Raw genomic sequence first — 13,861 nt, forward strand, 5'->3', positions numbered from 1 at the left:
GCCACCCTCCAATTAAATGTTAAAAAATGTGATGATCATGGCCAGTAGTTGGTCATATTTCTGTAGCTTACAATCATGGATGAGCCACGGTGTGCTTTACTTACCTTGTGCAACTACAGGCTGTGGGTATGTGGAATTTAGAAATTAAAAATATACACACTGTTCTATCAATCTGTGCCGTGACCATATAAATATGCAACCTAATATGTTCTCTGTCGTCTCAAGATGGACATAAAAACACGAAATAATGGAGTTGCTGGAAATCTGTGTTGCCGATTTGATGGGGAGATGTGCCTGTGGCCATTGCCATGGCAGTTCATCAGTCAGAAACTCCCAGGCCACGGCCCTGACTGCCATGTTAACTGGTGATGGTTGGAGACATTCTGTTGGGTGGAGACAGCTAAAGAGACTGAAACAGTTTCAGCATTTTTCCTGTCGTTATTTATGGGTATGGTTGCTACGGGAAGTTACCGGAAGATTTCATTTTTTAATCACGACCGAGACACTGCTGTTCTTTCCACGGACAAGTATTTGAGGAAATCCGTCTTTATTAATTGGAGTGTCAGAACGCTAGTACTGTGAGCCTGCCTGCAGAGGGCTGTGTTGCAGCAGATGGATCAATGCAGAGTAGCAGTTTCTGGCTCACTCCACTGTTAACCCTGCTGCCCGTTTCTGCCTGTGATGCAGCTCAGTTTCTTTAACCATTGTGTTTTTTTCTTAGAGCTTGGTGCCTCCTGAAACCTCCTAGCCTGAATGTGTTAGCCACACTAGCTCCACCCCTCCCCAAACACTCCTCATTCTTCCAATAAGCACTTTGAGACTGTTGACAGACAGCAATAGTGACCAATGTTCTGCCATCCTGGCCCACAGCATGTCCTGCCTTCCACATATTGATGGGTTGATGTTGGAATGCTGATGAAATGCAACTTAAATGTATTCATATGGATTTTTCTTTTGAGGTCGCAGTCTCTTCTGTGTGTATATCAATGTTGTTAAACTCAGTAATGCTATTTTTGTCAGTTCAAAAGAGGGGCTTTTTTATCTTGGTTTCACCTGTTTTTTATTTTATTTGAAAGAATAAGATGTATATCACACTGCGTTGTGAGACCAGTGTCAAAATGTGTAAATTCTTAATAAAATTTACTATTAAATGAACATGACTCTGACTGCTATTTGTCACAATCTCACTGTTGAACTTTTTTTTTTTTTTGCTAGCCTGCACAGCATGGTGTATGGCTGGGTATACAAATATAAAATTTTTCCTTCATATGTAGACATCTGTGCTAATCTATTTCCATGAAAGTGAAAGCTTGGCTGCAGTTTGCATTTGTGTTATAAAGTAAAACAGGGAGGCGTCCATGTCAGCCTATATCTTGTATTTTGAGCTTGGTTCCAAGATCAGGTGAGTGCATGAATAACATGGATTCATATGCATTTCATGAGTTTAGAAATAATTTAATGCTGATTGCCGTTTTTGTCCTGTTCAAGTAGTACTGCACCCTTTTCATTAAATAATCAAAAATGTGCTTCTCATTTGTGATACCACTCCTAATATACGTATGCTTGTTGAGCACATTTTACCCAACTATTATTCCTGTACATACTTTGAACATGAAATCTAACCCTGATGTATCGGGCGCAAACTGAAAGACTCAAGGACTGGGAGAACAGCATCCCATGAGTCGTGTCAGGTAAGGTCCTCTGTGGTGTTGGTGGGCTGTGTCTGGGGGCGGGGGCGGGGGCTGTGGTTTGTGCTGAGTGGGGCTGGATGCTGAATCCTTTGGCTGGCACCCAGAGCCGCCCGGCACAGTGCTGGCTGTGGGGCGGGAGGGCCGGGCACCTTGTGCCAACGTATCCATCGACCGAGCGGAAGTGTAATGGACACAGCCACAGAGCTGCTGGATCAACAGCTCCCGCTTTTCTGCTGCTCTGGTCAGAAATACACCATAAATACCTCCTGACCACCAGCCCCCCAACTCCTACCACACGCTGGCAAACCCACAAAGAGTGGTCACACCAATAAGCAAAACCATTCACAGCTCCCACAAAGCACTTCTTGCCCAGTGAAAGTTTTCACCCTGAGCAAAAAAGTAGCCAGTGTGTCTGTAGGTTCCTTACACATTTTAACATTCCTTGGAAAATTCTTTAAACGGATGTCTGATGAATAAATGGAGTGAAGAACACTGAATATTCAGGTTGTTTATGTTCCAAGATAATGTTGTAGAACATTCATTTACAGCACAACTCAAAACAAACCGGAAAATCCTTTTAGAGGCCTATATGCTTGAGTGTCATGGGTGTCGTAACCATTTCCAGAAGGTCAGAGCAGAGCGGCTGGAAACAGGGAAGAGCTGTCGTGGGGCAGGCGCTGCACTACACCCCTACTCTCCATGACACAGCTGATGTACACTTGTTTGTGATAGCACAGAACTGAGAACCCCACCTATCCTACAAACATCCACCTCAATTTTCCATTCATCATAGTGGTGAATTCTTGAATTTCTCAGTGGAGTTCCCAACTCCCTCTAGTGGTGGAATAATAAAAATGCACTGTAGTATCCCCAGCACTTGTCAGCTCAATTTCCCCTCTTTCTCAGCTGAAGCCTCAGGGATTCACAGTTTATCCTAGAGAACAGCAAGTATCCATGTTGGGACGCCTGGACTAACTGTCACAACAGCTACCCCTAGCAGCCCATCAGAGTCCTAGCTATACAAGGCAAAATTATACTCTCTTTCACTCTCAATTATAATAATATGAATAATAAATTATTACAGTTATTTCAATTGCACTTTTCAATGTCATCCAACGTTATTTATACAAAAATATATTTTTAAATGGTAGCAAATATCAATATGATAATTTTAAATGCAGATACTGATGTAGATATTTTCTCACTGAATTTCTCATTGAGAGAATTGCTCACCCTCTCTCTCTCCCTCCATCTTTCTCTCTCTATGCATATGTGTACAATTCACATGAATTGTACCAATAATGGCATGAACCCCCCTGGTAATATGGCCCTGTCTTTACCCTCTCTAACTGAATGGGCCAGTCACACAGGCACAGTAAAAGCATCAATACACTGACCTTCACACCACCTCTATAAGTGACAAGGGTTCTTTCATGACTGGAGTGACTCATGAGTAGGGGATGAATATTAATGAATTGGCTGGATTCTAATGTCTTGATCTGAAACTGACAGCCAGCAATTGACTGCAAAATGGCACTGTAATCACAGCCAATTGGGCCCCCTTTGTTTATGGAGATTCTTCAGAACCTGTCCACACTGAATCTCTGAGAACTGTAAATTGCACTGGACTGTGACATCGTTGTCAGTATACTGAGCACGACTCAGGATCAATTAGTGGCTTTTAAGACCAATAAACCAGACATAGAAACTCACATGTATCTCATTGTACAAGCTGTAGCAGTGTGGCTTGATACAAGTTGGCAGACACAATGTTTTTGCAGACTTCTGAATTCATCCTGCTGCTACCATCATGAGTTACATTATCAATTAAGATTAGTGAGCACACCCCAGAAGCAGCCATGCAAGCCCAAGCCATGACACTTTCTCCACCGTGCTTCACAGTGCTTGTTTGTTTCAACAATTGTTTGATGTTTGATGTTTCTGTGGTCAACTGCTGTTGTTGCTCAGTACACCAGCGGTTTCTTTCTTTTTCAGGACATTGCAAGTTGTTGTACAAGCTATCCCCAAATGCTTGTGCAATGGCTCTGATCGATTTCCCCTCTTTTCTAAGATTCAAAATAGCTCCCAAAGACAGCTGTCAGCTTCATGTTTGTTTATCGTTTTTTACCACAAATGCAGTCTTCACAGGCAAACCCCAAGGCTAAAACCAAGAGTAGACATTTAGAACTATTTATTGTTTAACGAATCAATCTAACAGGACACATCTGGGCAACAAGAAACACCTGTCAGTCACATGTTCCAATACTTCTGCTCACCTAAAAATTGGGTGGTCTGATGTGTCCTAAGTTGTTCTAAGTTTTCAAGATATCTATATAAAAAATTCAGAGGGTTAGCAGGACGAAATTAAACTATTATTTTATTAAGCATTACTAAGTTTATCCCCTTATTGTCATGATTCCATTACCAGACAGTTGGACATATTCTACTACATAAAAGATGTTCATTAGATAGAATCAATCAAATACAGCTTTTGATTTTTACAGTACTTAATTTGGTTGTAAACTTTGAACGGTGAGGAAAATGTGCAAGATGTTTTGTATTCTCTCAGGAAAAATGCAAATAGTAAACAGAATAAATTAAGACATATATTAGAATATAAACAGTCGCTTATTAGAGAGAGAACAAGAGAGAGAGAGAGAGAGAGAGAGAGGGGGAGAGAGAGAGAGAGAGGGGGAGAGAGAGAGAACAAGGGAGAGAGACAGGCAAGCCCACCCTGACTACTTATGCCTCATTGTACATCTGAAACTCTTGGCATAAACTCTGCTGAATCATGTGAATATCGGACAATGAACGGCTGGCCAGAACTGACTACTAATGAAATAACTCAGCTAGGGGAATATGAGAGAGATGACCAGACCCCCCCAATCCCTATCTCCGGACAGCCTATTGAAGGCTTATCTAGAGGGTGGCCTGGACACAGAGTGCTTTGGCATGGCTTCCAGCCCTGGGGCTAGCAGTATATATTGAGCCCCAGCAAGCCACTCTAGCCCACTGGCACAGACAGGTACTGGTAAGGGCATGATATCCCCACTCTCTCTCTCTCCAACTGTCAATTATCTTTTAACTCAACTATCTTTCAACTATCTTTTCTTTTAAAACCTACTATTTTGTAAACGGTACAAAAAAATCTTTTTGGTGGTTATTAGTCAAAAGCTTGGTTGTATTTTTGTATTTATATTATATTTGTTTACAATTAATGCTATTAATATTATTTTGTTTTGGTAATGCATATTTTCAGGTTGTTTCTTTGCATTTCAGTGCCCCTGATATCTGCAAGCACTTGCATATAACAAGGGTTTGTAAAACTACAAATCTTTGGAGGCTTTCGAGTTTATATACAAATATTTTCAAACATACAAATATACCATACTACCAGCATCAAATCTGGGTTTTTTTCATCTTACATTGATTGTAGCCATTTGTGCCATTCATTTGAATCAATAGTATACTTTGCTGTTTCTCTGAAGACTCATTTGCTGAATGAGAGTTAAATGTAGTTGCTGATAAGAATAGATTTGAATGGTTGTCAATGTTGAAGTCAGTGTCAATGGGTTGTATTGGTTTATAACATGTTGTTTTCATATATTTTATATTTTAAGTTGCTATATTAAGATGAATAAAACTTAATGTAAAAATATAAACAGAGTTACTTCCTCTCTCTTTGTATGGCCAGGCATCATCATCATTACAGTGTACCATCCGGGAACAACATGGCCTCCGAGCACCCAACTCCTGCACCCAAACAGCAGCAACCAGTAATAACTGCCTTCAAGGTCAGAAAATTAGAATTTCAGAAATGAAGGGATAATGGAATATTTTTTCAACAATCAAATAAGGTCTATCTCCGTTTGTGCCCAATCACATAAGATCTATCTCCGTTTGTGCCCAATCACATAAGATCTATCTCCGTTTGTGCACAATACACCATCACAACATTCCATATATTGCAAGCGTGTTATATATGAAATCTCATAAATACACATAAATGTTTGAGCATGCAGGCATAATATTTTCCTTTTAAATTTCAGTTGATGTAATGATCCTCCAAAGAGTAAAATAGTAGTGATCCAATTGGGGTTTGATGCCTGAAACTTTCTAGTTTTCCCTTTGCATGTAACGGTGTTACATTTTTTAGGGTCAAGATTACCAAAAAATAGTTGTTTCTTGTGTCTGACTTTCCCAGAGTTCATGGCTCCTAATCACTCACCCTTTGCACTGTGGATTTCTGTTGTGACATTCAGTTATTTCTGACAGGATTGTCTGTTACTGCCATTGGTTAACCAGCCTTGGAAGGTGTCAGATAATCCAACTTTTTTTCCGATGTCTTCTCTGGTCCACAGCTGGTCATCTATGAGCAGGAGAACTTCCAGGGCCGGTGTCATGAGCTGACCGCGGCCTGCAACCAGCTGCAGGAGGCGGGAGTGGAGAAAGTGGGCTCGATTCTGGTGCACTGTGGACCGTGAGTGAGAGAGAGAGAGAAAGAGAGAGAACGAGAGAAAGCTAAACATTAAAACAGTCACAAAGGCTGAAATCACCAGGTATTACCTTTATTCACCCCCACCCCCTCTGCTGCTCTTCCTCTCTTCAGATGGGTGGGATACGAACAGGCCGGCTGTAAGGGGGAGCAGTTTGTGTTTGAGAAGGGCGAGTATCCTCGCTGGGATTCCTGGACCAACAGCAGACGCAGTGAAAACCTTGGCTCTTTCCGCCCAATCAAAGTGGTAAGGCAGGCAGTTGCAGCAAATCGACAAGGAATAAGAAAGGCACACAAATATTATCATAGGCACACAATTCATTCACCTGTATTTATCTCTCTCTTCACCTCTCAGGATAGTCAGGAGCACAAGATTGTCCTGTATGAAAACCCCAGCTTCGCAGGAAAGAAGATTGAGATCATAGATGATGATGTCCCCAGCTTCCATGCACACGGGTACCAAGAGAAAGTCAGCTCAGTACGCGTCCAGTGTGGATGGTACGTTCTACAACCCCCCCCCCCACATCTCCAGGGTCCTGATCATTCAGTTGTTATGTCCATTGTTGAGTAAGGACATAGCCCAGATTTTGACTTGCACTATGAAGACAAGATTTTACCAGTGTGTGAGTGATAAAAGATGGAGGAATCACTAAAAAATTGTGATTGAATACTTGTTACATACGCTGTCTGATTCTTATTCAATAGTCTTACCTCTTCTTTCAATTAATCTATATCCATAACATGTTCACTCACCTTCACTTATTTTTCTCTGTCTCTATTTCCCTCCCTTTTGTCCCCTGTGCCTGACTTCACCTCGCTGCCTCAGCTGGGTGGGGTATCAGTATCCTGGCTACAGGGGCTATCAGTACCTGTTTGAAAAAGGGGAGTACAAGGAGTGCTCAGAGTATGGCGCCCAGCTTCCCCAAATCCAGTCTGTCCGCCGCATCCGTGACCTGCAGTGGCATCAGAGAGGTGCCTTTCACACCTCCAACTGAGGGACCAGAATCTCACCTCAAAGCCCTGCCTCTGATGTCCTTCTCCTGCACAAACCCGCTCACCTCTCCCCCATCTCTCTCCAAATGCTGATGCACATTGCCATTGTATCAATGATACCTGCTAAACAAATAAATGAGTGTGCTTCTGAATTCAAGCCTGATGGTCATTCTAAAAAAAGACTCAAGTGTCTGGTGTTTCGCTGTCTTCAAATAAATATACACATATGTACTATTTACTGATCAGTTTTACTGCTTACCAGTTTTGTTAGCTATTCCAAATCCAATAAAACACTGAACTCACAAACTATGCAACACTGCTAAATAAATTGTATTGAAGGAATAAAGTGAAGTTAAAGACCTAACAACAAAAAGTGAAAGCTTATAATGTTGCACATCGATGTGTGGAACAGTGGTAAACACATGAAATATGAAGATGGTTCTGCCCACAGCATGCATAAACATATCTCCAGAAAAGGATCATTCTTAGTATCAAAATTATTTTTGGATGCTCCTATGATGAAAAACGTGCAAAATAAAGAGAACTCAACGCTTGCCAGCTGCTTTTTTCACCGTGTGCCATCTACCCCATGTTGATGCTTTTCTGGTTGACATATTTCCTGAAGGACTTTCATTTGTTAAGTGTCAGTTTCTTTCTATAGTTGTTTATCCAGTTGGGCCATCTAAAATAAATCTACCTGTTCAGTGCAGATGTTTAACCAATTTAACCTGAGAACAAAATAACTATTTGCATCTGGGAGAGTTGAGTCCCAGTGTCAAGTCTGGCCGTGTCAGCCTCCTCAATATATTATCTGCGTCCAATTATGTTTTTGGGAATATATTTTCTGATATTAAGGAACATGCATGTGTAAAATCCTCTATGAATCCTCTATATAGATCCCTCAAAATGACATTAATTGTACATTGTTATTATTAATTATATGTATAACAACGCCCTCAATGTACATTAAGTACCCCAGAGGAGACCAAGATCCCTTAATGGTCTATTAATGTGTGTACACAAAAAAAAGATCCATTAAAAACACCTGTATAGCCTTCATTATTAATGGGAAGATTCATGGTAGCTATTTTAAGGTAAAACATTACGTTATCTGGTTTCCTAGTGATATGGAACTGAATTAACATTGACTATAACATACCAGCTCACCACCTGGTCAACAAGATAGTCAACGTTTTCTTTCAAATTCATAGCAATACTGTGAAAAACATTTTTTTTTTTTTTTTGTTCTCTGGTTTCATTTACACTTCGAAAAAACATTGCAGATCCCGGATCAGTGCCGAGGGACGCTGGTTATTCAATGACGTCACGGTGTCTTCCGGTTGCATCAAAGCCGGAAGATGATTGTTCTTTGTATTTCAGCAAAGCAAGCATGGATTTTTCTGTCATATTGGAGTCTTGGAGAAATGTATAGACTAGTACTAAATTTCGGGTTGTGTCTACTCAAGGGACGAATGGTCTAAAAGTTCGTGTAAACAGGTAATTATATTCTCATGTTCTTTTGATGTAGCTTTGTATCCAGAAAACGTGAGGTAGGCGAAGTAGCGAAAGTTACCAAACTGCTGCTAGCTTCTGGCATTAGCCAAAAAAAATCGTAGTATTCTTGTGTCTGTATAAAGTATTCTGTATTGCCGTATGGCCAGGTTTTGACCCAAAGGAAGCTTATATGTAACCATTTTACTCGAATTGTTCAGTACTGATTTCCTATCCTTTACACGTGAGAAGAGTCTCGCTCGAGACATGATTGTAGTTCGCTTGCTACTGTCCCAGGCGTATGGGAGCTACATGACAGCGCGTTGCGCTCACTTATGCATTTGGTGCATTCTTCGATTCTACTTATCTTGTATTTTGCTCTGTTTTATAGGGTACAGCAGGTACATCATGCCTATCCTCTGTAGTAGCTGTGAGCAGAAACGTGCTGTGCTGAAGCGGCCGAAAACGGGCCACTCGCTCTGCAAGGAATGCTTCTTCTGGGCCTTTGAGGAAGAGGTGCACCAGACTATAATCTCCGCCCGTCTTTTCAGCCCAGGGGAGACGGTGGGGATCGGAGCGTCGGGTGGGAAGGACTCTACTGTGCTGGCCCATGTGATGAAGGTGCTCAATGAGCGCTACAACTACGGCTTGACGCTCCTGTTGCTTTCAGTGGACGAGGGCATCACTGGTTACCGTGACGACTCCCTGGAGACCGTGAAGAGGAACCAGCAGCAGTATGAATTGCCCTTGACGATTGTGTCCTATGAGGAGCTGTATGGCTGGACCATGGATGCCATAGTCAAGCAGGTGGGCCTGAAGAACAACTGCACCTTCTGCGGGGTTTTCCGAAGGCAGGCACTGGACAGAGGTGCCATGATGTTGAACGTGGACAAGATCTGTACAGGTAGGCCTCTTTCTCATGCTGACACACACAATGACTTCGAAACTAGATGTTTTTGTTCACTAGTATTTTTTTCAGTTACAGTTCTAAAATGTGAATTGGAGCAGTTTTGAAAAACAGGTGCTGCTATATTCAGTTTTTCTGTGTTAGATGTTTTACAGCAAACACATTTCTTTGTGAACATAATTGGAAGAAAATAAGTTTATAGCAATACTATTTTACTTTCTGTAAAACCAAACAATCCATAGAAATCTCACAGTTACTAATGTTACATTTCCAATAGGGAAGTGGCACCCAACATTCACATTTACACAAGGAATAGATGAGTGCATCAGAAATGCAGCCCGTAGTTAGTGTCAGCCTGTATTCGCATATGTGATGTAACCCAGAGTGAGGGGGAATGCTGCCACAGTGTCTGACCTGGCCTGTAACCCTTAGGTCACAACGCGGACGACGTGGCGGAGACGGTGCTGATGAACGTTCTCCGCGGCGACATCGCCCGGCTGCGGCGCTGTACCGCTATCAGCACGGCCAGCGAGGGCGAGGGGGTTGTGCCGCGTTGCAAGCCCCTCAAGTACGCCTACGAGAAGGAGATTGTGCTCTACGCCTACTTCAAGAAGCTGGACTACTTCTCCACCGAATGCGTCTACTCCCCCAATGCCTACCGCGGCCACGCCCGGGCCTTCCTCAAGGACCTGGAGGCTGTGCGGCCCAGCGCCATCATAGACGTCATTCACTCCGGGGAGAACCTGTCGGTGCGGGAGGGGGTACGTATGCCGGTGCAGGGGAGCTGCTCCCGCTGTGGCTACATCTCCAGCCAGGCGCTCTGCAAGGCCTGTGTGCTGCTGGAAGGGCTCAACCGTGGGCTCCCCCGGCTGGGCATTGGCAAGCACCACCGCCTGCACGGTAAAATCCTGGCCAAAGAGCCCCTCACCAAGGAGGAGGAGCGAAAGCTTAAGGCTGTGGACTTCTGACCACATTCTGGCAGGCAGGACTGAACTCACATGTTGCACATTGCAACGGCAAGTTGAAGAGTCCACGTTTCTAGATAAACTACCAATAACCCAATTACGATGACAGATGGGACACTCAAAATGGCTGTGCAATATTGAAAGGTGATATTTATGTGGTTGTAAGTTCATAAAAATGTGACCTGATTAGAATCATACTTGTATGCTTTTGAGAGAAATTGAAACTTAAGCGTACTCTTGAAATAAGAAAATACTCATTCAGAGCTTACTTGTCTGTTGTGTTTTGATGGTTTAATAAAGGACCGTCAGCCATTTCAAAGTAGTGGAATGAGACTACCTAGCACAGTATGCTATTTTTCCAAATATATTTGTTTTAAGTTGTGTTTCCTGTCTTTATCAGGTCATTTATTATGTAAATAAAATTTATTCTGCAAAAATAAACAAGCAAAGCCATATGTATTTATATGTGTCTACATGCAATATGTTTTTGTACAATAAGTAAAAAAAGGCAGAAGAGCTACTGTTTGTGGAGTAATTATGAAATTTGCTCCAATTACTACACTCTAAGGAATATTGTGGGTGGTTCATGTCTGGTTGTGTTTTGGTGGTAAAGCAAAAGAAAGATACTTCTACCAGCATGTAATAATGGAATTTCTTAGGATAGGGATACACTATCTCACATCTCACTCGCACATAGAGGCTAACAGCTCCTATCTAGCCACAGCTTGCCATAGCCCGTTAGCAGGATAAGAGTTCTGTTTACTGCTGTGGTATGTTTACGTGATACTTTGTGAGCCTTCTTGTCTAATTACTACCCGCAAAATCAGCATAGCCCCCCTTCCATACCTCTCCATATCAGTATCACTCTGCACCATAAGTCAAACCTTAGTACCAGTTTCAGGTTGCTGGGTCTGCATGCATGTGGTTTTCTCTTGTGTGGTCCTGTGCATTTTACACATCAATGCTGTATACACAGTATATCATTGCAAGAGCATTCCCTCTATTTTGAGCTGAAAATGGAGGTGTGATTATGGCAACCTCAAATGTCCTGTCACTTAAATTAGTACTAGGGCAGGGTATTTTCGAGGAAGGGCATCACACACAAGATGTGTGCACATTTTTAGATAAAACTATGATTAGAGTGCAAGAGTTATTACTGTCACAAGATCTCAGATTTCAACATGCAAGTCTGTATTTTCCCACTAGAGGTCACTCTTGCGCTGACGCTCTTTGAAACTCCGCTTCGCATCAACTTCAATCCCAACAAAATCTGTCGGCGGCGAGCTTCGCGTCCAAGTGAAGACACTGCATCGCGCTGCGCGTTCGCAAGACTTCAGATAAACTTCTGTGCCGCACTCTGCAGTTAATACAGTGGTTTGGAACGAAAAGCTTAGGATCCAGCAAAAACACGTTAAAAGGCAGCAATTCCTGTCCGGTTCATATTGTCGAACCGAATCTTGGCACCATGGATGATCTTGGTAAGTATGCAATGCCCATAACGTTACTTCTCTAGTGTAGTCTGTGTCCTCTGATTTGTATTCTCGTTTTGCGGAAAATATGAGGGAAATAAGGTGAGCCTAGCGTTCGCTTGTGTTGGTTAGATTTTTCCTCTCGTGTGAACAAAATCTAGCCAAATGCGGGTGGAAGGCCTCTTACCGATTGTGGTATTAAGGTTAAGGACATGGTTTGCTAACCTTAACTAGCTTACTAGCGTGCTCGATGGGGATGATGTCTTGTGTAGCCAGCTAACGTTAGTAGTAGCGAGGGAAATTCCACAGCCCATGGGCTCGAAATTTAGCAGCGTAGCGTTAGCCAACGTAGCCAGAAGACCATATTTTGTAACTACTAACGTTATGCTGCTATTTGTTATACGGGGTATTTCACTGCTGACATGCTGTGTACTGGCTTTTTCATGATTTTCATTGTTGTACATCACTAATTTCTATTTTTTTTTAAAGAAATCTTTTCAGGAAATCTGAAACTTTTCTGAGAGCTATTTTGCTTCATGGCTATCCCAGTAGAGCTTTCGGTCCAGCTGGTATATAATTAACTAGCTTTCTAGAAAAGCCAACAAGCTTATTATGCCCGTTTATTATTTAGCCAACGTTAGCGAGTAGCTAAGTTACTATATAACATTACTGCTTACATACTGGTGACGTTGGATAGCTTTATAACCAGCTAATTCGCGCAATGAATAAGTGTCATTCTAGTGTCAGAGTTAGACTAGACATAAAAAGATACTCAACTCGAATAATTGTATCGATTGGTGATGGATTCTTTTAAAGAAATAAGAGCAGAGGAAATCAAAAACAAACATCCAACATATTAAACAATTCCCTTGGCGAAAAAACAGCTAATAATGTTAGCTAGCTAAGTTAACTTTACATGTCCACTTAACTAACTTGTTGCAAGCTGGCTGGTTAGCATTAATTCGTGTTGGCTATCGTTTCACCTTACTTACTTTCCACCTCTTTAGCCAAAGTTACGAGTATAATTGTAAATACTTCTCAAACTAATTTGGAAGCTAGGAGCGTTACACGTTAACATTTAATAATAGCGACTTAGGCTAAAGATACATTTCAGTGTAATTTGCGAGCTTGTTGTAGTTGTCTGGATACTTACTGTAAACATTGGGCAAGGGCAGCTTTGACTACATCGGCAGCTCATACTTACACGGATATAAACCCTGGATGCAATGTCATTTTTACCGGGAGTTGCTGCTTTGCTGTTGCGAGTAGCGTTTCTGAGCTAGTTCGATGCATTAAATCTTAACATACTTTGGCACATTAACTACGATGGCTAGGTTCAGTTAACAATTTCATCATCCGGATTTGCTGCGTCTTCTTTGAAAGTCTTGAAAGTGCTGATGTTATCAGAACTATTTGTAACCTCAGGGCTCACTATGTGTGTCACCTAATAAATCAGAAAGGGAAATAACTAGTTAGTAGCTAGTATAAAAGCTTGGTATTCCGTTTGTTTGAATCCCACAATCGTTATATTTATACGTCTTTTACGCTTTCACTTTTGGGAAAAAAAAGGCTACATGCATCTTTTTGACTATTTGCTAGACGTGATTTTGGCAATACAGTAGTCCAGAATGTTTTGTTTTGCCCTTTTATTTGAGCGTCTGTTAATTTATTTTAGGTTTAAGGTAGTTCCACGAAATATTGTCATCATATATCAACATTTTCAATCCATTTTCTATGTGCTTGTTTTTATTCCAAACATTTACCTTCGTTTTAGTTTTCTGACAGCTCTATAATCTGGACAAGTGCTTGAGCACGGTAAAATCTTTAGAATACACTTGCAGTCTGACTGT

General features: G+C 41.7%; 4 protein-coding genes across 8 annotated transcripts in view; all 4 read left to right on the forward strand.

Annotated features, from left to right (window-relative positions):
- The window catches only part of si:ch73-138n13.1 (uncharacterized protein KIAA1671), a 41,623-nt gene extending 40,468 nt beyond the window's left edge, over window positions 1-1,155 (forward strand). For all 3 annotated transcript variants that reach the window (XM_061260063.1, XM_061260064.1, XM_061260065.1), the window contains exon 13: window positions 1-1,155. This exon is cut by the window's left edge and continues 1,193 nt beyond it. The gene's annotated coding sequence lies outside the window, so the exon portion shown is untranslated.
- A 4,267-nt stretch (window positions 1,156-5,422) lies between these two features.
- Window positions 5,423-7,331, forward strand: crybb2 (crystallin, beta B2). The gene is made up of 5 exons (XM_061261233.1): window positions 5,423-5,485; window positions 6,053-6,171; window positions 6,301-6,433; window positions 6,542-6,684; window positions 7,013-7,331. The coding sequence occupies exons 1-5, from the start codon at window positions 5,423-5,425 to the stop codon at window positions 7,179-7,181; spliced, it is 627 nt and encodes a 208-aa protein (XP_061117217.1). The 3' UTR covers window positions 7,182-7,331.
- A 1,188-nt stretch (window positions 7,332-8,519) lies between these two features.
- ctu1 (cytosolic thiouridylase subunit 1 homolog (S. pombe)) lies at window positions 8,520-11,005 on the forward strand. The gene is made up of 3 exons (XM_061261439.1): window positions 8,520-8,676; window positions 9,062-9,574; window positions 10,010-11,005. Exons 2-3 carry the CDS (start codon window positions 9,079-9,081, stop codon window positions 10,543-10,545), a joined length of 1,032 nt encoding a protein of 343 aa, XP_061117423.1. The 5' UTR covers window positions 8,520-8,676; window positions 9,062-9,078; the 3' UTR covers window positions 10,546-11,005.
- Window positions 11,006-11,851: 846 nt separating this feature from the next.
- The window catches only part of pxnb (paxillin b), a 38,845-nt gene continuing 36,835 nt past the window's right edge, over window positions 11,852-13,861 (forward strand). For all 3 annotated transcript variants that reach the window (XM_061260332.1, XM_061260333.1, XM_061260334.1), the window contains exon 1: window positions 11,852-12,020. In XM_061260332.1, the coding sequence (XP_061116316.1) occupies window positions 12,008-12,020 (13 nt within the window). In that variant the 5' untranslated portion in view covers window positions 11,852-12,007. The remainder of the gene's footprint in view (window positions 12,021-13,861) is intronic.

This window comes from Conger conger, chromosome 11 (assembly GCF_963514075.1).
Source record: "Conger conger chromosome 11, fConCon1.1, whole genome shotgun sequence".
In the NCBI taxonomy this organism is placed as follows: domain Eukaryota; kingdom Metazoa; phylum Chordata; class Actinopteri; order Anguilliformes; family Congridae; genus Conger; species Conger conger.

Coding starts and splice junctions, on each gene's coding strand:
- crybb2 (XM_061261233.1), top strand. CDS start 5,423: ATGGCCTCCGAGCACCCAACTCCTGCACCCAAACAGCAGCAACCAGTA. Junction 6,172..6,300: donor ATTCTGGTGCACTGTGGACC/GTGAGTGAGAGA, acceptor TCCTCTCTTCAG/ATGGGTGGGATACGAACAGG. Junction 6,434..6,541: donor CTTTCCGCCCAATCAAAGTG/GTAAGGCAGGCA, acceptor TTCACCTCTCAG/GATAGTCAGGAGCACAAGAT.
- ctu1 (XM_061261439.1), top strand. CDS start 9,079: ATGCCTATCCTCTGTAGTAGCTGTGAGCAGAAACGTGCTGTGCTGAAG. Junction 9,575..10,009: donor CGTGGACAAGATCTGTACAG/GTAGGCCTCTTT, acceptor TGTAACCCTTAG/GTCACAACGCGGACGACGTG.